We start from the raw sequence: 26,786 nt of genomic DNA on the forward strand, positions 1-26,786 counted from the left end.
CCTCGTGTCAAATGTATTCGATATCATTTGTGCTAAATATTGAATTTGTTAATGGTATCTTGTTTCTAAAGAATTTTGGCACTGGAAAAGGTTTTGGAAGCAGTCTGAGCCAGTCATTTTAGATGACGACACTGAGGTCCCTCAAGGAGCAACCTCTATGGAAGCCTAGTCTAGGTGAGCTCTCCACCGCATGCCCTGGATTCCAAAACTAAAAACTCTAAAACTTAGTAGGAGTTCACGATGCATGCCTTCGCTTCCCAGGGAAACTAGCTGAGCGCTTCCCCACAAACCGTAAATAGCCGCGCAGGGGCGCTCCAGCGCCGCGCATGCGTAGAGGCACCTTCGCCTACCGCGTTCGCGGGCACGGCTGGGAACTTTTTTGGTCGGTACGGTCTGGCCGAGTATGCGCTTCCTCCCGGTGCGTTTTGAGCGCCGCACCCGGGAGGCTGGGCCTACCGGACAAGATGGAGCTCTTGCAGGTCCTGAGACGGGGGCTGCAGCAGGTCACCGGCCACGGCGGCCTCCGTGGCTATCTACGGGTTTTCTTCAGGTAGGCGGCCAGAGCCAAGCTCTTGGCCTCTTGGACTATACTTGAGTTAGCTGGTTTCTTGGAAGGAGTCCCGGGCTTGGGTCCCTTGGAGAATTCGCAGCTCTTGTCAAGGACAATCTGCCCCCTCTCTGCCCTGCTTCCCCAGGCCGAATTGTGGGTGCAGGAGTCTCCCCGAGACAGGATCAGAGCCCGCTGTAGAGACTGTAAGAGTGGAGGGCGTGTGGGCTGCACCCCTGCCCGGCTTCCTGGAGAGTCGTGCGCTTTGCCTAACACTCTGACCTTGGGGAAGTTTCTACCTTCTCTGGCCTTCAGTTTCCTCCCCTGTACATTAAGGCTTTGGCCGAGATGGTAGTCATGGTCCCCGCTCGTCCTGACATTCGTGCAGTTGGGGGAGCAGCCTCGTGCGCGGGAACCCAGAATCGAGTGAAAGCCTTGGAGACTTGAGAATCATTTTAAGATGATATCCTTTGGCTTCGGTTTTTCCTAACTCCAGTGCCTCATGGCCTTGGAGGAATAAGAGAAAAGTCGTCTTGTAATTTGAAGATATTGCATCTATTTATTTAGTGTAATTTTAAGCCTATCCTTTGAGTCGATCTTTCCATGTGTCTACATGGTGCTGGGGGCAACAGGAGCAGGGATTCTGGAGCTTTTCTTACCCGAAAGCCGATTCTTCAGCAGTGGGTGGCTTGATCCTGGAGATGAAGGCTGGAAGTGTACAACTAGTGACCATCCCCAGATCTCATTTTACTCGTTGATGCAGCAGCCTTTGTTTCTGAAAGTTGTTATACTCACTGTATTAAGTTTGTGCTTTGAACAAAGAACCATTGTAAAATCTCTCTCTCTCTCTTTTTTGGATATTCACAGGGCAAATGATGTGAGGGTTGGTACCTTAGTAGGGGAAGACAAATATGGAAACAAATACTATGAAGACAACAAGCAGTTTTTTGGTGAGTATAGTATTTTTTGATACAAATATCGAGAGTGAGATTGAGACTTGGTGTTCGTGGTTTTTTTTTTTTTTTTTAAGCTTTTATTATTTATTTGACAAAGAGAGAGATCACAAGTAGTCAGAGAGGCAGGCAAAGAGAGGGAGGAGGAATCAGGCTTCCCACCCAGGGGAGAGCCCGATGCGGGTTTCTATCCCAGGACCCCGAGATCATGACCTGAGCCTGAAGTAGAGGCTTAACCCACTGAGCCACCCAGGCATGCCATTGTTTTTTGTTTGTTTGTTTGTTTGTTTATTTTTAAAAGATCTTTTATTTTTTTATTTGATAGCGAGAGAGAGAGCTGGAGGGGAGGAGCAGATGGAGAGAGAGAAACAGACTCTCCATCTGGACGCTCTGGGATCATGACCTACCCAGGCGCCCTGAGACTTGATTTGACTCTGCTTTCCATAATGTACAAAAAGCTTCTTTAATGACTGTAACCAATATACATTTTTTTAAAATTCCATGTGATTATGTTATGTATATTGTTTGTAAATGGAAATATTTTTACCTAAAACTTACGGGCCATTTTTAGTAGTAAGTTGGATGTATCTACAGCATTCTTCTTTGTTTGAATTTGTTTGTGGTTTTTTTTTTATTTATTTAAGAAATTAGCATTCTTTTTAAAAGTACACAATATTTCAATGTGTGAAAGAAGCATTCTTTTTTCAAGTACGTCACTACTGATAAATACTTAGATTGCCTTCAGCCTTATGCTATTAGAAACAGTGCTGCAATGACTTGCTTGTAACTACATCCAAATTCATTTGTTTAAATATTGTAAGAATAAAGTTCCTGAAAGTAGAATTGCTGAGTCTAGGATGTACCTTTAAAATTTTGGTGTTTGTATATTGTGAGATTGTTAAGTCTCATCTCTATCATCATAGCCTATTCTGTGAAACCTTTTCCAAGGTGTTTTCATCTGCCTTCACATTGCCCTGCCGAACTGGATTATAGTTTACTTTTAGTGACTTATTCTCAAGATTGATTTCTCGAGTAGAAGAAGCAAATCTGGAATTTTTTTTTTCCTGCAAAAAGCTTTATTGTTTCCATTTGGTCTAGGCCTTGGGAGAAGTCTCTGGGATGGTTAAGAAGCCACCTTGGGGCTGCACGGAGAGACCCAGGCAGATATCTCAACACCAGGGAGATGCCAGAGCGGTCCCTCAAAGGCACCTGGGCTCCAGAGGATCCTGATTGTGCTTGAAAAATCTGTATTTCCTTTAATAGATAAGGTTGTATTTAAATAGCATTAGTTAATGTTTGTTGATTATGTGTTTACCTAGGAAAACTCTTTTTTTTTTTTTTAAGATTTTATTTATTTTTTAACAGAGAGACAGAGATCACAAGTAGGCAGAGGCAGGTAGAGAGAGAGGGGGAAGCAGGTTCCCTGCTGAGCAGAGAGCCTAATGCAGGGCTCAATCCCAGGAGTCTGGGATCATGACCTGAGCCGAAGGCAGAGGCATAACCCACTGAGCCACCCAGGCACCCCAGAAAACTCTTTTATAAAGGGTGCCTGGATGGCTCAGTCGGTTAAGCCTCTGCCTTCGGCTCAGGTCATGATCCCAGGGTCCTGGGATCGAGCCTCCAATCCAGCTTCCTGCTCTGTGGGGAGCCTGCTTCTCCAGCTCCCTCTGCTTGCCACTCCCCCGTTTGTGTTCGCTCATTCCTGTGCATGCTCTCTCTCTATCATATCAATAAAATGTTTTAAAAAAAAGAAAACTCTATAAAGTAAATGCAGATTACTTTTTGTTTATTGGCTTAAAATCAATTATAGGATGAATTCAGTATTTTCTGTTTGGGGGGTAGGGGTAGTAAGGAATAGGTGAAAGGAATTAACATTTATATACTTTTTTGCCCAATGCTAAACTAGATGTATATGTATGATAATTAATTTTCATAGCACGTGAAGATGTAGGTGTAATCATCTTTTTTTTTTTTTTTTGAAGATTTTATTTTTTTAAGTAACCTCTACAGCTAGCATGGGGCTTGAACTTACAACCGTGAGATCAAGAGTCTCATGCTCTACCGATTGAGCCAGCCAGTGCCTCTATATTCATCCATTTTTAATAGAAAAACTGAGGCTCATAAATCTTGCCTAAAATCCATTCATATTATGTGACAAAGTCTTGATTAGAATCCACGTCTTTGGGGTGCCTGGATGGCTCAGTTGTTAAGTATCTGCCTTTGGCTCAGGTCATGATCCCAGAGTCCTAGGATTGAGCCGGCTTTTGGGCTCCCTGCTCAGCGGGAAGCTTGCTTCTCCCTCTCCCACTCCCCTTGCTTGTGTTCACTTTCTTGCTGTCTCTCTCTGTCAAGTATAAAATCTTAAGAAAAAAAAAAAAAATCCAAGTCTCTGCTCAACTTAAGGGCCAATGGTAACAGTTGTGTAAGTTGTAGTTAGGCCCCCAACTATTCAATAGCAATTTGTTAAATAGCAAATACTGCCATGCTAGTCTGATGACATGAGCTGACTTACTAATCTAACCATTGTCTATGTTTGCTTATGATCACCGGCTTCCAAAAGGATCTCTGGTGATCATTTTAAAATATTTATATGGAAATACATAATTTGAGTATGACTGCTGTGAATACATTTCTCCTGTCCCCATCTCAGGAAGAACAGTTTCTCTCCTGAATACCCTGCGCAGCTGGAAACACATTCCCCGACTCTCCTCTGCTCCCTTGGCAGAAGGACAGGGGAGAAGCGAGAGTTCTCTGTGGGAAATAACTGCCCCACCCACAGAGTGGTCTCGGCCTCATTTTAGGGATTTTGCTCTTGCAGCTGCCAGGCTATTGATAAAAGCTTGTCATACACTTCCTGAGGCATACCTCTACCCAGGGTGCTATTCCTTTAACTTTTCTCTTATGTAAGAGCAGATAAAAGTCTTTTTATTTTTTTTAATAAAAACTAGTTGTCTTCTTTGATATTATACAATTATGTTTAGTTTTGTTTTTGTTTTGTAAAGGTTGTCTTTATTTCCTCACATCTTTGTAAATGTTGATCTTTCCACCCAGGCCGTCACCGATGGGTTATATACACTACTGAAATGAATGGCAAAAACACATTTTGGGATGTGGATGGAAGCATGGTGCCCCCTGAATGGTAAACCAGTCAACACTTTCTTTTATTTGGCTTGGCAGTATTTGTTTCATGACACAAATATTTACTGAATATCTATTTATAAACCAGTTAGTGGTGTTCTGAAAGTGTCTGTCCCAGGTATGGTGAATGTGTAATAAATAACCTTAAAACTTTGTGTCTTAAAGCAGTGAGTATTTATCTCTCATAGTTTTTATGGGTCAGGAGTTCAGGCAGTATATAGTCAGCTTATCTCCGCTCTACAGGGTCAGGTAGAAGACTCAGAAGCTGGAATGCAGAATCACCTGAAGACTTGTTCATTCGGTATCTGGAGGTTGGTGTTGGCTGTCAGCTGGGGGCATAGCTGGGGCATTGGATTGGAACACCCTCAGGTAGCTGGGCTTCCTCAGGCAAGTTCTCTAGAGAGAGCACTTGGCAAAAGCCCTGTTGCCTTTACTGACTTAGTCTTGGAAATCATCCAGTATCATTTCTGCACCTCAGTGGTTGAGGCAGTTAGAAAACGGTGTCTAAGCTTAATGAAAGAGAACATAGACCCTATCTCTTGGTGGAGGCATGTCAATATCACCTTATATGTTGGCATATATAATTGTATGGCTGTCTTTGGGGAAAAACAGTATGCCACATTATCACCTGGCTATGGGTAAAGGGAAAAGGAAAAAGAATTCTGACTCTGAATATTTGGCAATGTGACTTCATGCAAGTTCCTTAATCTTTCTGGGGTTTAGTGTTCTCTTCTAAAATGAGAGCCCTCAAATTCCTTAGGTCTCTAGAAACTAATTTTGTAATATACCTATTTTGACATTGAATTCTAAATGCTCTTACTTGAATTATCAAATTTTATATAAAATATTTCAAAGCAGAGTGCTCAAATCTTTTTCATCGACACAGTTAAACTGGGTACCTGTTACCGTCAGTCTAGAAATTTTCACCAAAAGCTAGAATTAAGTAGATTAGGTTAACTGTGACATTTTATTTTAGTTGGATTTGAGCATCAGAAAGAGTTTCAGGCTCTCTTGAGTAGAAACTGGAATTATCTCATTATCTCAGAGTATTCATTTTATTTCTGCAGACTCAATTAGAAATCCAGGCATGTAACATAAGTGGGTAAAATTCAGCGTGAGACAGTTGGGAATAGTGGGGACTATAAAGGGCTGAAAAGCACATACTCTGTCAAAGAGGGCAGCAGTGCTGTTCATCACCCCTAGTTCCATCAGCTGAGAATTCAACCAGTGGTTTCTATATACGATTTTTCAAGAGAAAGTGGAAATGTGTATTTCATTGGGACTTTTGTTTGTCTGTTTAAGATTTTTAATTTATTTTTGCGAGAGAGTGTGTGTGCTCACAAGCATGAGCCGGGGAAGGGGCAGAGGCAGAGGGAGAAGCAGGCTCCCTGCTGAGCAAGGAGCCTGATGGAGGACTGGATCCCAGGACCCTGGGATCATGACCTGAACTGAAAGAAAGACATTTCACCAACTGAGCCATCCAGGCGCCCCACAAAGGAAAAGTTCTTCCAGGAAATTAAAAGTGCTACTCCAGTGAACACAAGCACGGTAAGAAAGTGCCGATATGGAGAAAGTTTCAGTATTCTGGCTAGAAAAGCAAACAGCCACAGCATGCTAAGCCAAAGCCTAATCCAGAGCAAGGCCCTAACTCTGTCTAATTCTCTGAAGGCTAAGGGAGGTGAGGAAGTTGTGGAAGAAAAGTGAAGCTAGCAGAGTTTGGCTCATGAAGTTTAAGGAGAGAAGCCATCTCCATAACATCGAAGTGCAAGGTTAAGCAGCAGGTGCTGATGGAGAAGCTGCAGCAAGTTCTCCAGAAGACCTAGCTAAGGTAATTAGTGACGGTGATAACAGATGTTCCATGTACACGGAACAGCCTTCTATTGGAAGAAGATGCCATCAAGGACTTTTATAGCTAGAGAGAGGTTAATACCTGGCTTCGAAGCTTCAGAGGATAGGCTGGCTCTTTTATCACGGGCTAAGCCAGCTGGTGATTTTTCAGCTGAACCCTGTATTCACCCACAGTTCAGAAAATCCCGTGGCCCTTAAGTCTGATAAATCTACCTGTGCTCTATCAGTAGAACAACAAAGCCTAAAGGACAACACATGGTTTACTGAATATTTGAAGCCCACTGTTGAGACCGACTGCTCAGAAAAAAAGATTACTTTCAAAATACTACTGTTTACTGTTTACTGCACCTGCTCACCCGGGAGGTCTGGTGGAGATGGACAGTGAAGTTCATGTTGTTTCATGCCTGCTGACACGGCATCTTTTCTCCAGCCCACAGATCAAGGAGCAAGTTTGATTTTCAGGTCTCTTTTGAGAAATACATTGCATAAGGCTGTAGCTGCCACAGGTAGTGATTGTTCTGATGGATCTGGGCAAAGTAGATTGAAAACTACCAAAAGGAGTCAACATTCCAGATGCTATTGAAAGCATTTGTGATGTCATGGGAAGAGTTCAAAGTATCAACATGAACAGGAGTTCGGAAGAAGTTGATTCCAGCTTATTGCTCATGGATGATTTTGAGGGTTCAAGACTTCAGTGGATAAAGTAACAATGGAGCTTAATGTAGAAATAGCAACAACTAGACTGAGAAGTGGAGCCTGAAGATGCATCTGGATTGCTGCAGTCTCGTGATGGAGCTTGAACAGTTGGGAGGAGTTGCTTTTTATGGATGAGCACATAAAGTAGGGTTTTTTGTTTTTTTAAAGATTTTATTCGTCTATTTGATAGCGAGAGAGCACAAGCAGGGAGAATAGTAGAGGGAGAGGGAGAAGCAAGCTCCCCGCTGGGCAGTGAGCCCGATGCAGGACTCAGTCCCAGGACCCTGAGATCATGACCCTAGCCGAAGGCAGACAGCTAACCATCTGAGCCATCCAGGTGCCCCATAAAGTAGTCTCTTGTAGAATCTACTCCTGGTGGAGATGCTGTGAAGATTGTTGAAATGACAACAAAGGATTTAGAATATTAGATAAACTTGATTGATAAAGCAGTGGCAGGTTTGAGAGGATTGACTCCACAATTTTGGAAAAGTTTTACTCTGACTAAATGCTGTCAAACAGCATTGCATGCTATGGAGAAATTGTTCATGAAAGGAAGAGTTCATTAGTGCGGCAGACTTCATTGTTGTCTGATTTTAAGAAATTCCCACAGCCACCTCACCACCCTGGTCAGTCAGCAGGTGTCAAGCTCAAGGCAAGGCCCTCTACCAGCAAAAAGATTAAAACTCCCTGAAAGCTCAAAACAAAACAAAACCCTTCCTAAAAGCTCAGATGATGGTTAGTATTTTTAGCAATAAAGTATTTTTAAATCAAGTCATACGTTGGGGTTTTGTTTTTAGACACACCGCTGTTGCACATGTAGTAGACTATAGTACAGTATAAACATAACTTTGACATGTACTGAAAAACCACAAAACTCATTTGACTTGCTTTATTGAGTATTTGCTTTACTGTGTTAGTCTGAAACCAAACGTGTGATTTCTCTGAGGTATTTCTGTATTGGATTATATCTTTATAATAAAACTTAGTGGCTCTTAAAGTGAGAAAGCAGCAGTGATGTTACATTTGAGGCTGGATTTTGTGCTCTTTTTATTTGTTTTTTAAGATTTATTTACTTAGGGATGTCTGGGTGGCTCAATCAGTTAAGCGTCAGCCTTCAGCTCAGGTCATGATAATCAGGGTTCTGAAATCAAGTCCCACGTCAGGCTCCTTGCTCAGCAGGGAGCCTGCTTCTCCCTCTGCCTATTGTTCCCCCTGCTTGTGCTATCTCTCTCTTTCCAACAAGTAAATAAATAAAATCTTTAAAATACACACACAGACACGTAGACACACATATATACACACTCGCCCTACATTGGAATCAAATATTAAAAAAAGACTATGTGAGAGAGAGAAGGAACGTGCACACATGTGTAGGGGGAGGGGCAGAGGCAGAGGCAGAGGGAAAGAGGGAGGCTCAAGCAGACTCCCTTCTGAGCAGGGACCCCAGCTCTGTGCTGTGACTCTGAAATCATGACCTGAGCCAAAGTTAAAGAGTCAGATGCTTAACCTACCAAGCCACCCAGGCGCCCCTGGGCTCTTTTTAGTGGGCAGTAGTAATAGCCTGTGATTTTGTGGTTCTGTTAAGGTCTGAAGGGCTGTGATTTTAGGTCAAGAGCTGTCTACTTTCTCTGAAGGGGCATTTTATATGTCAGGGGCACTATTTGAATCCCAGGTCTCAAAGTGGAATTTGGTTTTAGGAGGTAAGGTGTCCTACTTACTTGTTCAGTTGATTATCTGGGGGACGGTGTTGGTCCTGGGAGGATGCAGAAGGCCTGTGGCCTGTCTTGTTCAGATCTTAGATGGATTGAGATCTGTCACCTTCAAAGCACTCAGCATTTACATCGGTGCTCATATACTGTGTTTTGGGAGACTGGGGAGGTGGGGACAGGGGGAGACTGATTTAAATTATGTGATGAAACACATTTAAAATGATAAAGTAGTAAAAAAAATATGAAAAGATAAAAGTACTAAAATCAGCCAAGAAAGTTCTTTTGTATGATCTGAGATCACACAAAAAAGAAGGTTCAAAGCTGTAGAAGATAACATCTCTCCAGCAGGAGCCTGAGGGCAGTTGAGGATCTAGAGCTGAATTTCTTTGTGGAGAGGATCCTCCTAAGGGCTGAGTACCTTTGATGACCCTTGCTTGTAAGGGGAGCTTAAAGTCTTATGATGTAGGGAGAAGTGCTGTTGGACAAGTTTAGCTGTTTGTTGCTCAGACGCCCCCTTTGCTGAGTGTAATACACTGTGGAATTCTAAATCCCTGGATTCTTACAACCTTTGATCTATGAAAAAATTTGAAGTTGGGTTGATTCATCTTTAGAGAGCCAGGTATTATCTTATATATAAAGTAGTGAATAACAAACACAGTTTATCATCGTTATTCATTCAAATAACTATTGCATGCTTACCAGGTGCCAAGAACTATTGTAGGCACTGGGAATACAACAGTAATACAACAAAGTTCTTGCTCCCATTGCGGGGAAGGCAGGAAAACAAAAGGGTTCTGTATATGTCAGGCAGTGATAAATGCAAGGAAGAAAACACGAAGCTGGTGTTCTTAAGGGGGTAAAGCACAATGGGAAGTTCCGGTGGCTGTTTTATTTGGTGGTTAGGGAAGGCTTCTTTTAGAAACTGACATTAGAAGAGAGGAGGGAGAGAGCCGGAGAAGTGCTGTGGGGGGTGAAACGGGGGTGGGGGTGGGGGTGGCGGTAGAGAGCTCCAGGCAGCAGGAACCACAGGGCAAAGGCCTGTGTGTTGAGATTTATTTGTTTGTACTCAAAGAACAGCAATATGGCTAGTTTGGCTGGAATTGAACAAGTGAAAGGAAGACTTTAGGTAATGAGGTGGGAAAACTAGCTAGAGCCTAGATATGTAGATGTGGGGAGCCACAGTTTTCTGGCTTTTTATCTAAGTTTCTTTGAAAGTCACTGGAAGGTAAAGTAGGATGTGATCTGTTTTACAATTTTTTTTTAAAAGATTTTATTTATTTGAGAGAGAGACAGTGAAAGAGAACATGAGAGGCGAGAAGGTTAGAGGGAGAAGCAGACTCCCCATGGAGCTGGGAGCCCGATGCAGGACTCGATTCCGGGATTCCAGGACCGTGACCTGAGCTGAAGGCAGTCGCTCAACCAACTGAGCCACCCAGGCGCCCCTGTTTTACAATTTTTTAAAATTGGGAACAGTCCTAAACTTTCTGAGAAGTTACAAGTATCTGAATCATTTCAAAGTAAGTTGCCAAAGGGATGACCTGAATACTCACATGTGTGATTCCTACAAACAAGGATATTCTCCGTAACCACAGTTTACCCATCAAAGGCAGAACATTAACAGTGGTATACGACTACTGTCTAGTCTTCAGACCCCATTCCATTTTCATCACTTTGCCAACAAGGTCTCTGATAGCCAGAGGATATAATCGTGCATTTCATATGGATCTCATTTCTCTCTCGTCTCACTCTAGATTTGTTCCTTAGCTTTTCTTTGATTTTCATGATCTTAATACTTTTGAAATTTGCAGGCCAGTTATGTCGTAGAAAGTCCTTCAGTGTGGGTCTGTCGGTCTAGTCTCATGGCTACATTCAGGCTTTGTATCTTCAGCAGGGATATCACAGAAGCCATGTCATGTTCTTGTTGCATTCTGTTAGGTGGCACCCTATATTTGTCATATTAGTGATGGTAAGTTCTCTCACTTGAGTAATTCAGGGTGGTTTTTCCTTTCTAAAGTTTTGGTGGTTCTGCCAGGTTTTTCCTTTCTAAAGTTTTCCCTTTGCAATTAATTAGCATTTTGTGTAGAGGTACTTTGAAGTTATATAAGTATCCTATTCCTCATCCCATTTATTTATGTCCATATGAACTCCCCTCCTAATAGTCGGTTATAGGGGCACCTGGGTGGCTCAGTTGGTTAAGTATCTGCCTTTGGCTCAGGTCATGATCCTGGGGTCCTGAGATGGAGACCTGCATCGAGTTCCCCACTCAGTAGGAAGCCTGCTTCTCCCTCTTCCTTTCTCTCTCCAGCCTGCTTGTGTTCTCTCTCTCTCTCGTTTGCTCTTGGTCTCTCTCTTTCTGTCTCAGCTAAATAAATAATAACATAAATAATGTATAATATAAATATAAATAATAAACAATAAAAATAAATATATAATATAAATAATAAAATCTCTAAAAATAATAATACCAGGTTACTATATTTGTTCCATTTATTCATTCATTCATTCGTTTTTCCACTCCACTTATTTTGCTTATCGCCATATCCCCTCTCCTCTGGAAACCATCAGTTTTCAGTATTTATGGGTCTATATCTGCTTTTTATTTTATTTATTTGACAGACAGAGATCACAAGTAGGCAGAGAGACAGGCAGAGAGAGAGGGGGAAGCAGGCTCCCTGCTGAGCAGAGAGCCCAATGCAGGGTTTGATCCCAGGACTCTGGGATCATGACATGAGCCAAAGGCAGAGGCTTTAACTGAGCCACCCAGGTGCCCCTGGTTTGTTTTTTATATGTTTTGTATGTTTGTTTTATGTAAAATCATATATTTGTCATTCTCAGTGTGACTTATTTCACATAGCACAATACCCTCTGGCCATCCACATGTCACAGATGATAAGATCACATTCTTGTTTATGACTAATATTCCACTGTATATGTACACCACTTCTTCTTTATCCATTCATCTCTGGGTGGGCACGTAAGTTGTTTCCATGTCTTGTCTATTGTAAACAATGCTGCAGTTAACATAGGGGTGCATATATTTATTTGAATTAGTGTTTTCGTTTTCTTTGGGTAAATATGCATTAGTGGAATTACTTGATCATATGGTAATTCTAATTTTAATTTTTTGAGGAAACTCCAGTCTGTTTTTTGCTGTAGTTGCACCAATTTCATTCCCACCAACAGTGCACAAGGATTTTTTTCTCTGCCTCACCAACACTTGTTATTTCTCATCCTTTTGTTGCCGGCCATTCTGACAGCTATAAGGTGATGTCTCATTGTGGTTTTGATTTGCGTTTCCCTGATGATTAGTGATGTTGGATATCTTTTCCTGTATTTGTTGACTGTCTGTATGTCTTTGGAAAAATATCAGTTCAGGTCCTCTGCCCATTTTTTTTAAAAGACTTTTCTTATTTATTTGTGACAGAGAGAGAGATCACAAGCAGAGAGGAGAGGCAGAAGGAGAAGCAGACTCCCCACGGAGCAGAGAGCCTGACTCAGGGCTCAGTCCCAGGACACTGGGATCATGACCTAAGCTGAAGGCAGATGCTTAACCGATTGAGCCACCCAGGCGCCCTCTCTGCCCATTTTTTTTTTCTTTTTGAGATTTTATTTATGAATTTGAAAGAGAGAAAGAGCATGAGCAGGGGGAGAGAGAGAAGCAGACTCCCTGCTGATCTGGGAGCCCAACATGAGGCTCAGTCCCAGGCCTCCGAGATCATGTCCCAAACAAAAGGCAGTCACTTAACTGACTGAGCCACCCAGGTGCCCCTGCTCATTTTTTAATCAGATCATTTGGGGTCTTTTGGGGTTGAGTTATATACATTCTTTTTTTTTTTTTAAGATTTTATTTATTTATTTGACAGATCACAAGTAGGCAGAGAGGTAGGCAGAGAAAGAGGGGGAAGCAGGTTCCCCGCTGAGCAGAGAGCCTGATGCGGGACTCGATCTCAGGACCCTGGGATCATGACTTGAGCTGAAGGCAGAGGCTTTAACCCACTGAGCCACCCAGGTACCCTGAGTTGTATACATTCTCTATATATTTTGAATATTAATCCCTTATTGGATATGTCATTTACAAATACATTCTCCCATTCTCTAGGTCACCTTTTTGTTTTCTTGATGGTTTCATTGGCTGTGCAAAAAACTTCATTTTGGTGTAGTTCTAATGGTTTAATTTTGCTTTTGTTTCCCTTGTCTTAAGGGACATGTCCATAAATACGTTGCTGAGGGCATTGTCCAAGCGATTACTGCCTATGATTTACATTTTTAAAGCATCTCTGCCATTGCTGTGAAGAATGAGGAAAGGGGCAGTGTGGAAACAGGCTTATCGCTTAGGCAGCTGTTGTATGTAGTTGTCTGGGCAGGAGATGTTGGAGGCTGGACTAAGGTGCTAGTGATGCAGCTTGTGAGTTTTGGGGTACTAGTTATCCATTACTGTATAACAGACTATCCCAAATTTAGCTTAAAACAATAAACAGTATCTCACAATTTCTGTGCTTAAGGAACTGAGTGCCACTTAGCCAGATGCATCTGGTTTAGGACCTTTCACAAAGCTACACTCAGGATACCATTTGGGGCTGCAGTCCCCTCATGGTTTGATTTTAGTCAAATTCATTCACATGGCTGTCGGCAGACCTCCAGGATTTGCTCCTGTGCTCGCTCTTGTGGGCCTCTCCACAAGGCCTTCTCTGGACATGGCTTCCTGAGAGCAAGTAAAGAGATCACCTGAGATGAAAGCCACAGCCTTCTGTGTATGAGTAGTTTTCTTTTCTTTTCTTTTTCTAAGATTTATTTATTTTAGAGAGAGAGCAGAGGGAGGGGCAGAACCGCCTGAGCTACCCAGGTGCTGTTTTGTTTTGTTTTTTTAATTGATGTGTAGTTAACACAGTATACGTTAGGCCCAACTTTTCTAAAACCTGATCTCAGAAGTGACATTCTACAGTTATGCTATATTTTAGTTATTAGAAGTGAGTCAGTAAATGCAGCCCATACTCATGGAGAGAGGATGAAAGGGGAAAAAAACTTCAGTCTTTTCCTTCCTCAGTAGGGAGAAACCCTGTTCTTCCCTACCGTGTGTTTCTCTTGTGAGTCTCCTTGTACTACTTGTACAAAACTCTTCACTTCTGACACTTCTGGTCACCAAATGTGTTGAGATTTCACCTCACAATAAGTAAGTCTCTGACACCAGCTGGGCGTCCTACAGTTTAACCCATTTTTGACACTGGAGATGGCTAGCATCTGATCCCATAGGCGAGGTTCACCTCCCACAAGACCATGCTCCTCTACCTCGTGTTCAGACGGTACTCTAACTTAGTGTCTGGTTTTTTGTTTTTTGTTTTTTTTTTTTTGTTACAGTACCTTTATTTTCTTATCGAAGTTCTATTCTCTTATAGGGTCAGCAGTGAGATTTTAAATTTCTTTTTCAGGAGTTTATATTAGCTTAACTTGACTGAACATAATACTCAGTTGTCGGTAGATTACAAATAACTGTTTTATACCACTTTTGACTATCCTCAATTTTATCTTTGTTCTAAATTAGCTAATTGCCACCATCTATATTGCAGTGCATAAAAATCTTTATTTTTTTTAAGATTTTATTTATTTATTTGACAGACAGAGATCACAAGTAGGCAGAGAGGCAGGCAGAGAGAGAGAGAGGAGGAAGCAAGCTCCCCTCTGAGCAGAGAGCCTGATGATGCGGGGCTCGATCCAAAGACCCTGAGATCATCACCCAAGCCGAGGCAGAGGCTTTAACCCACTGAGCCACCCAGCCGCCCCTAAAAGTCTTTATTTTTATGGTAGTTAGCTTTTGCATAGAGTTAAGCAACTAATAAACCAAGTAAGTAATTAGTATCTGCATGAAATTTGACAAGGTAAGATGGTGGAGTGTAAATTGGCAGAAAGTTCAGGCTCTTTTATATATAATAGTATAAAATTATTATTTCTACTTAGTTGAAACAAAGATGCTTTTTTGTAGTTTGAAGTGTTGGAACCCTAAAATCCTTTAAATCAAGTTAAAACAAACAAATATGGCTTGCCTAGATTTTTCTCTACCGTTTGTATACTCTTTACCCACTTGGTGGCACCTTATGTTCATTTCTAAGTAACCTCTTCTCTCCGTTAGTGTAGTGCAGCCACTATCTCCTGGTATATTGATTTTTCTTACTAAGACTAATGGTTAAATTACTGAAGTAATACATAAATACATTCTTTTAAAAATAATAGCATATGTTGAAAATTTCCCTTTTTTAACAGAAAATAATTTTGTTCTTGAAGATTTTTGCTGTGCCGTGGTGGAATGAAATGTTTCCCGCCTCTGAGAATACCTTTTCCTTATGGTCAGCTTTTTTTCAGTTACCATCTGATGTTCTGGATGCCTTTTGTGGAAAAGTGGGGTACAAGTTGGGATGGCTTGGGGGTAGGAATCAAGGCTGCTTCGGAGGTTTTGAGCTTGAGAGGTTGGGTAGATGGTAGTACCATTCATTGAGATGGGGAGACCGGGGGAAGGGTCGGATGGGCAGTGGAGGGTTGCAATCAGAAGCCTCCCTTTTGGATGTAGTAAGTTTGAGATAACCATCAGAGAATAAATCTGTCTAGTGAACATATAAGTCTGGAGTTTGGGACAAGGTCAGGCTAGCAAAGAAGAATGAGAAGTAGCTAGGCGAGAGTAGCATTTCAGCAAAGGTAAGAAGGCTAGCCATACTGATTGTTGCTGAGAGATTACATAGGATAAGGATAGAGAAGTGTCCCATTTGATTCGGCAATATGAAATTTATGGAATTTGTTCTTCAGAATGTGAGAGATCATGGGGTATTGGTTCAGTGGTTGAGCATCTGACTCTTAATTTTGGCTCAGGTCATGATCTCAGGGTATGGGATGGAGCCCCTGGCTCCACACTGAGCGTCTGCTTGAGGATTCTCTCCCTCTCCATCTGCTCCTCCTACTGCCCACATACGCCTCTCTCTCTCACTCTTGCTTTCAAATAAGTAAATAAATAAATCTTTAAAAAATAAATAAATAAAAGAATGTGAGAGATCGGGGTGCCTGGGTTGCTTACTTGGTTGAGTGTCTGACTCTTCATCTCCATTTGGGTCTTGATTTTAGGATTGCGGGTTCAAGAAAAAATCTGAGGGATTGGAAAAGTTTAAAGAATTTGGCAGGGAGCAGAGATAATCTACATAGCCCCCTATGAGACAGCCGCTGTCAACATTGGGCATATTTCCTTTAGTCCTTTTAAATAATTTTTTAATGTAATGGCTCATAATCATTCAAAGTTTTTTTCCTTAGTATTATAGGCAGTTTTCCGTGTTCTTAAAACAATCAGTGCAATCACTGTTAATTTTTTTCTAATTATAAAAATATACAGTTGTTGTAGAAAACCTGGACAATCCAGAAATATATGAGGTAGAAACAAAAATTCTGATTCCTTGGGCGCTTACGTAAGCATCTGCCTTCTGCTTAGGTCATGACCTGAGGTTCCCCGGATTGAGCTTCAAGTCGGGCCCCCTGCTCAGCAGGGAGTCTGCTTCTCCTTTTCCCTCTGCCCCTCCCTCCTGCTCTTGCTCTCTCTTTCTCTCTTTATTTTCTTTTTAACACTTTCTTTATTTGACAGACAGAGATCACAAGTAGGCAGAGAGGCAGGCAGAGACAGAGAGAGGAGGAAGCAGGCTCCCTGCTGACCCAAGAGCCCAGTGCGGGGCTTGATTCCAGGACCCTGGGATCATGACCTGAGCTGAAGGCAGAGGCTTTAACCCACTGAGCCATCCAGGCACCCCTCTCTCTTTCTCTGAAACAAATAAGATCTTTTAAAAACCCACAAAACTCTTAATTCCTTGGCCCAGAAATAAGCACTGGTAATGTTTCATTCATTGTTTGAATATTTGAGGGTTTGCTTTTGAATAGGGGAGGAATAATTTTTTTTTTTAGGGGAGGAATAATTTGAAAGGATCATAGTGTATCTAATATATTAATCGTATTCTCTTTAGAAGAAGTTTTGTTATTATAACTAAATATAGATATGTATATATATATATGTAAATATATATATATACACACACATATATATCTTCATTATACATAACATTTTGTTTGCCGTTCCCCTCTTCTCATTTAATAAGTCACAGACTTTTGGGGCACCTGGGTGGCTCAGTGGGTTAAAGCCTCTATCTTCCGTCATGATCCTGGGGTCCTGGGATTGAGTCCGGCATTGGGCTCTCTGCTCAGCAGGGAGCCTGCTTCTCTGTCTCTCTCTGCCTGCCTCTCTGCCTACTTGTGATCTCTGTCTGTCAAATAAATAAATAAAATCTTTTTTTTTTTTTTTAAGATTTTATTTTTTTATTTGTCAGAGAGAGAGGAGCGAGAGTGAGCACAGGCAGACAGAGTGGCAGGCAGAGGCAGAAGGAGAAGCAGGCTCCCTGCCAAGCAAGGAGCCAGATGTGGGACTTGATCCCAGGATGCCAAGATCATGACCTGAGCATGATCAAAGGCAGCTGCTTAGCCAACTGAGCCACCCAGGCGTCCCTAAATAAATAAAATCTTTAAAAAAAAAAAAAAAAAGAAAAAAAGTCACAGACTTTCCCTGATTTCACTAAATATTCTACTTGTCAGTTTGAGGTTTTTAGTGTCTGAGAGGCTTTTGATGTATAAAGGATTAATGGAAATTTGGGTTTAAAGTTAATATGCTGTTTATTACAGCTGAAATTTTTATTATCACAATTTTTTAGTTTTTGCTTTAATTTCAGTTAGTTAACATGCAGTGTTATGTTAGTTTCAGGTGTACAATATAGTGATTCAGCACTTGCATACATCCCCGGGTGCGCACGACAAGCGCACTCCTTGATCTCCATCACCTATTTTGCCCATCCCCACATCTCCCCTCTGGGAATCATCAGATTCTTTTCTATTATTAAGAGTTACAACTGCAGGGACTCCTGGGTGGCTCAGTCAGTTAAACGTCTGCCTTTGGATCAGGTCATGATCCCAGAGTCCTGGGATCGATCGAGTCCCACATGGGGCTCCTTCCTCAGTGGGGAGCCTGCTTCTCCCTCTGCCTACTGCTCCCCCTGCTTGTGCACGCACACACACCGTCTCTCTCTCTCTGAGAAATACATAAATAAAATCTCAAAAAAAGAAAGTTACAGCTGCAATTTTTAAAACCTAGTTGTTCTTTAAGTCTTGAGGTCCAATTTATAAGTAGGATAACAAGGTTAGTAAATTGAACATTTTTGCATTAAAATAAAGAACAATTATTTTCTCTTATGTGATGAATATTTGATAAATTATAATGGAAAGGATTAAAATCTCCTAAACAATTGTCTCCATTTGCAGTTTTTGTTAATTACATTCTTTTCAACATTTTAGGTCACATTTATAAATACAGTGTATTTTATTTTTTTCAATATCTTCAAATGTCCAACATAGATAGATGAACAGACCTATCAGGCAGAATGTTTCTAAGCTTTTCGATGACTCATGTTTAGCCAAGCCAGACGCTGAAGGGCCATCCTCACAAGTCTCCCTAATACCCAGTCTGTCAGCAGGTTCTTTGTGCTTGATTGCTGAATAGGTCCCACCTCGGATCATGATCTTTATCACTATTTCTTTGGTCCAAGTCACTGTTCTCTCTCTTTCCTGAAACAACTTTTTTTTTCTTAGCTATTTGCTTGTTTGTTTATTGAGAGGAGAGAATTTTTTTTTTTTTTTAATCACAGTTTCTTTTTCTTTTTCTTTTTTCAAGATTTTATTTATTTTTATTTGAAAGACAGAGATCACAAGCAGACAGAGAATCAGGCAGAGAGAGGAAGGGAAGCAGGCTCCCTGCTGGACCCTGGGATCATGACCTGAGCTGAAGGCAGAGGCTTTAACCCACTGAGCCACCCAGGTGCCCCGAAAGAGAGACTCTTAAGCAGGCTCGACCTTATGACCCTGAGATCATGACCTTAGCTGAAACTTTATCCTTTAATCTCATTTGCAGAGTTTTAAGACATAGAAATTTCAGTTTTTATGTAATAGAATTACACTTTTTTTCTTTTTTTTCTTTATGGCTTTTTGCTTTTAATGTTAATCTTAGAAATTGTTCTTCACATTTTATAAATACCACTCTGTGAATATAAATATTCACTCACATTGTATCTGAGCAGCATTAATCTGTCTGGAATCTGTTTTGATACATGGTTTAGGAAATCTAACTTGATTTTTTCCCAACAGTATTAATCATTCTAGCATAATTTGTTGAGAAATACTTAGTTTCCCCAATAATTTGATATGCCAGGATCACCTTATATATACTTTCATCTGTTTGGGGAATTTTATTCTGTAGTATTATTGTACTTATTTTTTTAACTAGCTTTTATACTGATCTAATAATTGAGCCTTTAATGTCTAGTAATGCCAGCCTTTCCTGATAGTGGTGAGCTTTCAAAATTTTCTTGGGTAGACTTTCAGCTGATCCTTAGAATTATAATTGCCAAACCCTATTGGGACTTTGCTTCATATTGCATTAATTAAAAATAACACAGCTACTGAGCCAGCGAGATTTGAGTTGACTGTCTTGTAATGAACTATTTTTTTTTTAAGATTTTATTTATTTGACAGATCACAAGTAGGCAGAGAGGCAGGCAGAGAGAGAGAGAGAAGAGGAAGCAGGCTCCCTGCTGAGCAGAGAGCCCGATGCAATTCAGGGCTTGATCCCCTGAGATCATGACCCAAGCCAAAGGCAGAGGCTTTAACCCACTGAGCCACCCAGGTGCCCCTATTTTTGTGGTTTTTTTAAGTGTAAAACTTATCATCCCTATCCTGGGGTTAGATGGATCTCAGGATTTTGGTGGATACTTAGATCCTATCATAATCCTAATCCAGTTTCATCTCTTGATTATAATTTTTGGACCAAAATGTTCTTTTCATCCATTGAGAAGTTGTGTTCAGGCCTCAGCTTTGTGCCATATGTGCTGTGGAATCTTGGGAAAGTCATTTCAATTCTGTTTGCTCAGTTTTAAAACATGAAGTACCAGGAGGGAGACAAACCATAAGGGACTCTTAATCTCACAAAACAAACTGAGGGTTGCTGGGGGGAGAGGGGTTGGGAGAGGGGGGTGGGGTTATGGACATTGGGGAGGGTATGTGCTATGGTGAGTGTTGTGAAGTGTGTAAACCTGGCGATTCACAGACCTGTACCCCTGGGGATAAAAATACATTATATGTTTATAAAAAATAAATAAAAATAAATTTTAAAAAATGATTACTGATAAAAAAAAATGAAGTACCTACATTAGTATTAAATAAGTGACTGAATGGTGTTTATGGGCATAGTTCATAAACTAAAGTGGGAGAAGGTAATCATTTTAGTGTGATGTGTATTTTTACCTCAAAAAAATCACATTTTTCTTTAGTCTTTCATATATTTTTAAACATAATTTTATTTTTTAAGTAACCTCTACACCAACATGGGGCTCGAACTCACAACCCTGAGATAGTTATGTGCTCCACCAACTCAGCCAGCCAGATTCCCCTCATATCCATTTTTAGAAAAAATTGAAGAAAAAAACTTTGGAATTTTTATGTCCGGTGATGTTAAGTGAAAACATCTGAGAGGCACCTAGGTGGCTTAGTCGGTTAAGCACTTGCCTTTGGCTGAGGACGTGATCCCCAGGACCTGGGATCGAGCTCCACATCATGCTCCATGCTCAGCAGAGGGTCTTTGTCTCCTTTTCTCTCTCCCTCTGCCTCTCCCCCTGCTCGTGCTCACACTGTCTCTCTCTCTCGAATAAAAGTAAAATCTTAAAAAAGAAAGAGAAGAGAAAAGGAAGAAAGAAGGAAAGAAAGCAAACATCTGAAACATGAACATTATGGTCAGAAGCCAGCCCAGCCTTGATTCTCAAAATTAATAATGTATATTATCCAAGGAGAAGCAAGATTCAAAACTGCCTGGATTTTTGTTACTGTTATTTTATTTTGGGGAATTTTCTGAAAGGGAAAATTAAACTTTCTTTGTTGTCAGTAACATTTTTTAATTAAATGAATCTTCATCTGAAAAATACTATTTTAAAATTATAATGCCATTTTTACTTGAATAGGAGCAATTGTAGCTCCAATTAAATAACAGTAGCTAAACCAAAAAGAGATAAATCAGAAATTACATTAGAGAAGAAAACTTGTACAGATATGCCATAGTTGCAGGTGTTCAGGACCTGGCTGCTGTGGGCTGAGTCAAACCTGCAGGTGTCTCCAGAGCCTGGGCCCTCAGCGCCTGACCCTCCTCATTCCTGGAAGGACTGATGTTCCAAGGGATCCCTTGACACTTCTGGGCCTCCATGGGCTGCAGGTGGAGCAACCAGAGTAAAAGGACCACTTGAGAAAGGCTGGAAGTTGGACTTACATTGGCCAACATTTGCCAGTTGTGACCGTTTTCTTCTCTTAGCTTCTTGAGTTTTCTGTCCATCAACACAGCTGCCATATAGCTTTCTTGGGCTCTTTTCCCACGGAAGAGGATCTCCTTTTTACAGTAGGAAGTGTTTCTCTCCAGTTCTTTGCACATATCTTCCTCCATCTTCTTGTAGAGGTTGTGAATCTGATATGTGGAGTTCGTGTTTCCACACATGTTGGGAAGTTTCTTCTTTATTTCCAGGGGGTGTATTTCCTGCTCAGATCATTGTCCCTGAAGTTGCATGACATGTTCTTAATGTAATTTGAAGCTTCACCTGCTGAATCTCAATTTCAAGCTGTGAATTTTCACACTGCAAAGATGGCTTCCTCCATTTGGAAGCTTGTTTGTCCTGTAAGCTCTTCAGTCATTTGCTTTTCTGGTTATTTCTTGACTTTCCTCTTGAGAACTTTAAAGGCTCCATTGAAGTCCACGTCATCAGTGATACACTTCAGATCACCTCCGTCCAGGAGACAAGGTCGTTACCGTTTTCTGCCTCACTGTTTGGTCAGCTTTGCAGTTCATGTGATTCCAGTGTGATGTCTAAGGGGACAAGGCAAGGGGATGGTCCTCAGCAGGTGTCCAGCCGTGGATGCTGAATGGCTGACGTTGTCTTTCAGTTCCTGTCCCATTTGTGCATCCAGCAGCTCCAGCCCTTTTCCTCCTGATCCTTTCCCTGGACTCTGCTTCTATCTCACAGTTTCTTGGTGGAGCAGGTCCGGACTTCCTCAAAAATGAGTATTTTCATTCAAATCATCCATTATTTTCCTCTGAAGCTGTTCTCCATTCTCTGATGCCTTTTTTAAAATAAAGATTTTATTTATTTAATTGAGAGAGCGAGCACGAGCAGAGGGAGAAGCAGATAGGGAGGTAGAAGGAGGCGGAAAGAATCTCAAGCAGAGCCTGCGCTGAGTGCTGAGTCCGGCACCAGGCTTGATCCCACGACCCTGGGATCATGACCTGAGCCAAAGGCGAACGCCCAACCTACTGAACTACTCAGGCATCCCCATTTGCAATGTTTTTTAAAAAATCTATTTTATGTGGCATATATTTTGATTTCTTAAGTTTCCTGTTAGGCTGTTTTATTCTTCACAAATAAATCTCTCCATTTTGTACTGTGAATGGTGGACAACCTCACACTGAGGAACTATTTAAATGAAGAAGAGAGAGTGTCCTTCCCTGTTCCTTGACATACTGTTCCTCTTAAACAACTGAAAATAGGATCAACCACTGATGGGATTTATTTCCATTTGGGTTATATTGTAATAGTGATTTAATATTTTTGTTTCCATTTATTTCAACACACTTCAATATATTTGAGTACTGGGTTTTTTTCTAAAATGTAATATATTTTCTTTATAAATATAATCTCTTTTGAATTTATAATTTTCCCCTTCCTGTCAGTTTTCTTACTACTTGGTCTCATTGACTCTAGCATCAAGTTTAAGCAGTTTTATATTTTGTCCTCCAAGAAAATAATGGTGATATAAAATTGAAGTGGGTTTAATGCCAGCTACAACATAGTTTTGTAAACACTGCTGTTAGGCCATTGACATCTTTAATTTATTGGAATAAAAATGACCCAGCTGAGTGTGCCTGGCTGGCTCATTTGGTAGAGCATGGGACTCTTGATCTCAGGGTTGTGAGTTTAAGCCCCTGTTTGAGAGTAGAGATAACTTAAAAAGTAAAAAATAACTTTTATGACCCAGCTGAAAATCCGTTTGGCCAAAACTCTTTGGTGTGGAAACCTAAAAGGTATGATTTATTTAGCCTCTATTTAATAACAACAGAAGGTTATATCAGCCTAGCAGATTATAAACATGTTCTTGTTTCTTATAGCTCTTCATATTACCATCATGAGAATAAATTGTCGCTTTTTCATTCCTTGACTTTTGCCTGTAGCCTTGCTGAATAAACATTTTCAGGGGCACCTGGGTGGCTCAGTCAGTTAAGCGTCTGCCTTTGGCTTGAGACATGGTCCAGGGTCCTGGGAAAAGCCCCATGTTAGCCACCCTGTTCAGTGGGGAGTCTGCTTCTCTCTCTCTCTCTCTGCCCCTCCCCCTGCTCCTGCTCTCTTTGACTGTCTCTCTCAAATAAAAAAATAAAATCTTTTTTAAAAAGTTCAGATTTTATGTATCATGGCAAAAAATATTTTTAGTTTTCTTGAGCTTTTTCTGTTTCTCCATGAGATCTTCAGTCCCTCACTTAATTAACTGAACAGATATATGTAAGATTTGGTCTCTGATTCCTTAAGTATCATTTTAATCTTCAAGAGTCTTGACAGCAAGTGACAGCAAAATTTCGAAAAAGTTTTTCTATTACTCTATTAAAATAAATTGCTTAAGCTGCCTCGACAGGGTAAAAGTTAAATATCTCTGCTGTGCCTTAAACTTACGTAAAGCTCCTTCATGTGAGTATCAGCCTTGGTTTTGACCACTAATCCCTCCTTTGAGCGGCTAGTGGAGCCTGTCTTACTGCCATCATCTCAGAGGTTCAAAGCTCATGTTCATAGTCACAGTTTATTGGTCCAGGTCACTTTCAGTAATCCTGTTTCCGCCGGAGAATATGAGAGAGACGCCAGTCCACTGTGTGCAGACGTCTTCATTCTTTATTTTGTTAGCTGATCATGATGCGTCTTTTTCTTTAGACACAAATACAGCAACAACAGCAACAGTATCCTTGGTTTGGGCCAGTTTCCTAGCTATATCTATCAATTACTGCTAGCGAATATTCTTATACTTAAATAGCATCATAAACTTTTCTCATTAGCTTTAGTCTTAGTTATTTTATTGAGAGCTCCTCCATTTCCCTTTCCTCTATAGCTAGAAAGTCCAGGGTTTTTTTGTTGTTGTTGTTGGATTTTTTTCCCTTGAAGCCACATTTCTCTGTGTGCTCCCTCCCCTCACGCCCTTTTCCCATCACAGCATCCTGTCTCATGAGCTCCCGGCCTTGGGTGATCTGCTATGAATTCTCTCTGTTTCCTGTCCCATATAAATTGGTGTGGCTTCCTACTCAGCTCCACTCTTTGTCCATTGCCCTTTAGTCCTTCTTTCTCTGCCGTTAGCAGAAGCAGCTTTGGTCTCTTTCCTTTCTACACCCATGTACCCAGCTTCCTTTGAAATTAAATTGTTAAACACTCAAAACTGAAATACTTGGGGACTTTAGGCTGTGATTTAATGTTTTTAATATAACAAGTTGTATGTTCTGTAAGATTCAGTCACAAGCTTGAATTTAAGGTGCTAGCAGAGACCGCTTCTTCAGCAGGAGCCTGGTTGAGTTTTAAGCTAGAGCTTCACCCGCAGAGCAGCCTCTAGTGTCCGTCAGCAACACTGGGTGCAGCAGTTCTGAAATCCCTCCTTACATCTACAATTAGGACACTTATTTTAATCAATAGTAGCGTGTGTCAATTGGCAGCATTTTTGTCTTAGAGATACATAAAATAATGTATATCTTAAAAACGCTAGTGTCCTCAAGACACAGTAACAATAAAAGCAGTAGCTAACATTGTTGAGTACCTAGTGTGCACAGGAATTTTTCTAGGTACATTTAATCCCTATGCCATCCTTCGGAAGTCAGGATGCTCAGATGAAAAAGCTAAGACGCCTGGGTGGCTCAGTGGGTTAAGCCTCTGCCTTCAGCTCAGGTCATGATTCAGGGTCCTGGGATTGAGCCCCGCATCCGGCTCTCTGCTCAGCGGGGAGCCTGCTTCCCCCTCTCTTTCTCTGCCTGCCTTTCTGCCTACTTGTGATCTCTCTCTCTCTGTCAAATAAATAAAATCTTTAAATAAAAGAAAGAAAGAAAAAGAAAAAGCTAAGACATAGTTCAGCTCAAGCCACAGAGTAGCCGCAGAGGTGCCCGCTTCGCCTTCCTCCCACCACACTACTCTGCCTCTTGTAACTGTCTCTCTTTTCCTCTTTAAGGCATCGTTGGCTTCACTGTATGACCGATGATCCTCCAACAACAAAACCACCTGTTGCTCGTAAATTCATCTGGACAAATCATAAGTTCAATGTGAGCGGCACTCCAGAACAGTATGTACCTTATTCTACCACTAGAAAGAAGATTCAAGAGTGGGTCCCGCCTTCAACACCTTATAAGTAAAGACACTGGAGAACAGATCGAACATGTGAAATACGGGGCTGTCCATGTAATTGCACTTTTCCTGGTTACTGTTCACTTGATTAAAATTGTTTGATTAAGCAGTGTCTTTTGTGTCTTTTTGCCCTTTCTGTTGTTGTCCGTGAGCTGCAGAATGGAAGCTGACAAACAAGGGTCATTGAAGTAGACTTCTGCTGGGTGGTGCCCAGTTTACAGCTGCCCCGCCTCTCACCCCACCCCCGCCGCTGTAGTCACGTGATGTCTGTGCTCCTCGATCTGGCGATTGAGAGGGGAAGACCTAAAGCTGAGCTGAGCCGGCAGATTTTCTTGTGGAAATCTGCTACGCAAACAGAGGGACAGAGAGGCTAGCGTCCCCAGAACTGGATGGCTTTATGGTAGCTCTCTGAGGAGGAGGCTATCAGAGATTTCTTATTTCTCGAGTTTTGGTCCTTTTGCAGTTTATTTGGACCCGTGAACTATCCCAGAAGCCATTCCTATATATTCTTATTTCCTTAAGCTAACTAGGGTCATTGATTTTGTTGTTGTGATGTTGCCTGCAAACAAAAGAACTTTAGTATCCAGGTTGGTTCCAGAGAATGGGTTGTAGGCAAAAGCCCTTCAGAGAAATGTGGGATCTCCAGAACTGGGTATCTGGGCAGGATGAAAGGCAGTCCCACACCCCCTCTGTATTCTGGGTAGAAAGCTAGTGGCTTCAGTAATCAGAAAGCCTATCAGGTTATATTGCCTCTAGTCCCCGGTTTCCGTGAGCCCCCAAGAAGATGGCCTTTGTTTTTTTTTTTTACATTTTTTAAAAATTTCTTTTCCGCGTAACAGTATTCATTGTTTTTGCACCACACCCAGTGCTCCATGCAATCCGTGCCCTTCTTAATACCCACCACCTGGTACCCCAACCTCCCACCCCCCCCACCCCTTCAGAACCCTCAGGTTGTTTTTCAGAGTCCATAGTCTCGCATGGTTCACCTCCCCTTCCAATTTCCCTCAACTCCCTTCTCCTCTCTAACTCCCCATGTCCTCCATGCTATTTGTTATGCTCCACAAATAAGTGAAACCATATGATAACTGACTCTCTTTGCTTGACTTATTTCCCTCAGCAGAATCTCCTCCAGTCCCGCCCATGTTGCTACAAAAGTTGGGAATTCATCCTTTCTGATAGAGGCATAATACTCCATAGTGTATATGGACCACATCTTCCTTATCCATTCGTCCGTTGAAGGGCATCTTGGTTCTTTCCACAGTTTGGCGACCGTGGCCATTGCTGCTATAAACATTGGGGTACAGATGGCCCTTCTTTTCACTACATCTGTATCTTTACCCCAAAGATACAGAAGATGGCCTTTGGATACTTGTTAGCAGCCCCA

At 41.4% G+C, this 26,786-nt stretch overlaps 1 protein-coding gene across 1 annotated transcript; it reads left to right on the forward strand.

The window, feature by feature from the left end:
- The first annotated feature begins 370 nt into the window (after nt 1-370).
- Nucleotides 371-25,508, forward strand: NDUFA12 (NADH:ubiquinone oxidoreductase subunit A12). Its single transcript, XM_004748521.3, has 4 exons — nt 371-550; nt 1,415-1,497; nt 4,552-4,639; nt 25,230-25,508. The coding sequence occupies exons 1-4, from the start codon at nt 465-467 to the stop codon at nt 25,408-25,410; spliced, it is 438 nt and encodes a 145-aa protein (XP_004748578.1). The 5' UTR covers nt 371-464; the 3' UTR covers nt 25,411-25,508.
- The last annotated feature ends 1,278 nt before the right edge of the window (nt 25,509-26,786 follow it).

Source organism: Mustela putorius, unplaced genomic scaffold (genome assembly GCF_011764305.1).
Source record: "Mustela putorius furo isolate JIRA1106 unplaced genomic scaffold, ASM1176430v1.1 tig00000788_pilon_pilon_pilon, whole genome shotgun sequence".
Lineage (NCBI taxonomy): Eukaryota > Metazoa > Chordata > Mammalia > Carnivora > Mustelidae > Mustela > Mustela putorius.

Coding starts and splice junctions, on each gene's coding strand:
- NDUFA12 (XM_004748521.3), top strand. CDS start 465: ATGGAGCTCTTGCAGGTCCTGAGACGGGGGCTGCAGCAGGTCACCGGC. Junction 1,498..4,551: donor AGACAACAAGCAGTTTTTTG/GTGAGTATAGTA, acceptor CTTTCCACCCAG/GCCGTCACCGATGGGTTATA. Junction 4,640..25,229: donor AGCATGGTGCCCCCTGAATG/GTAAACCAGTCA, acceptor TTCCTCTTTAAG/GCATCGTTGGCTTCACTGTA.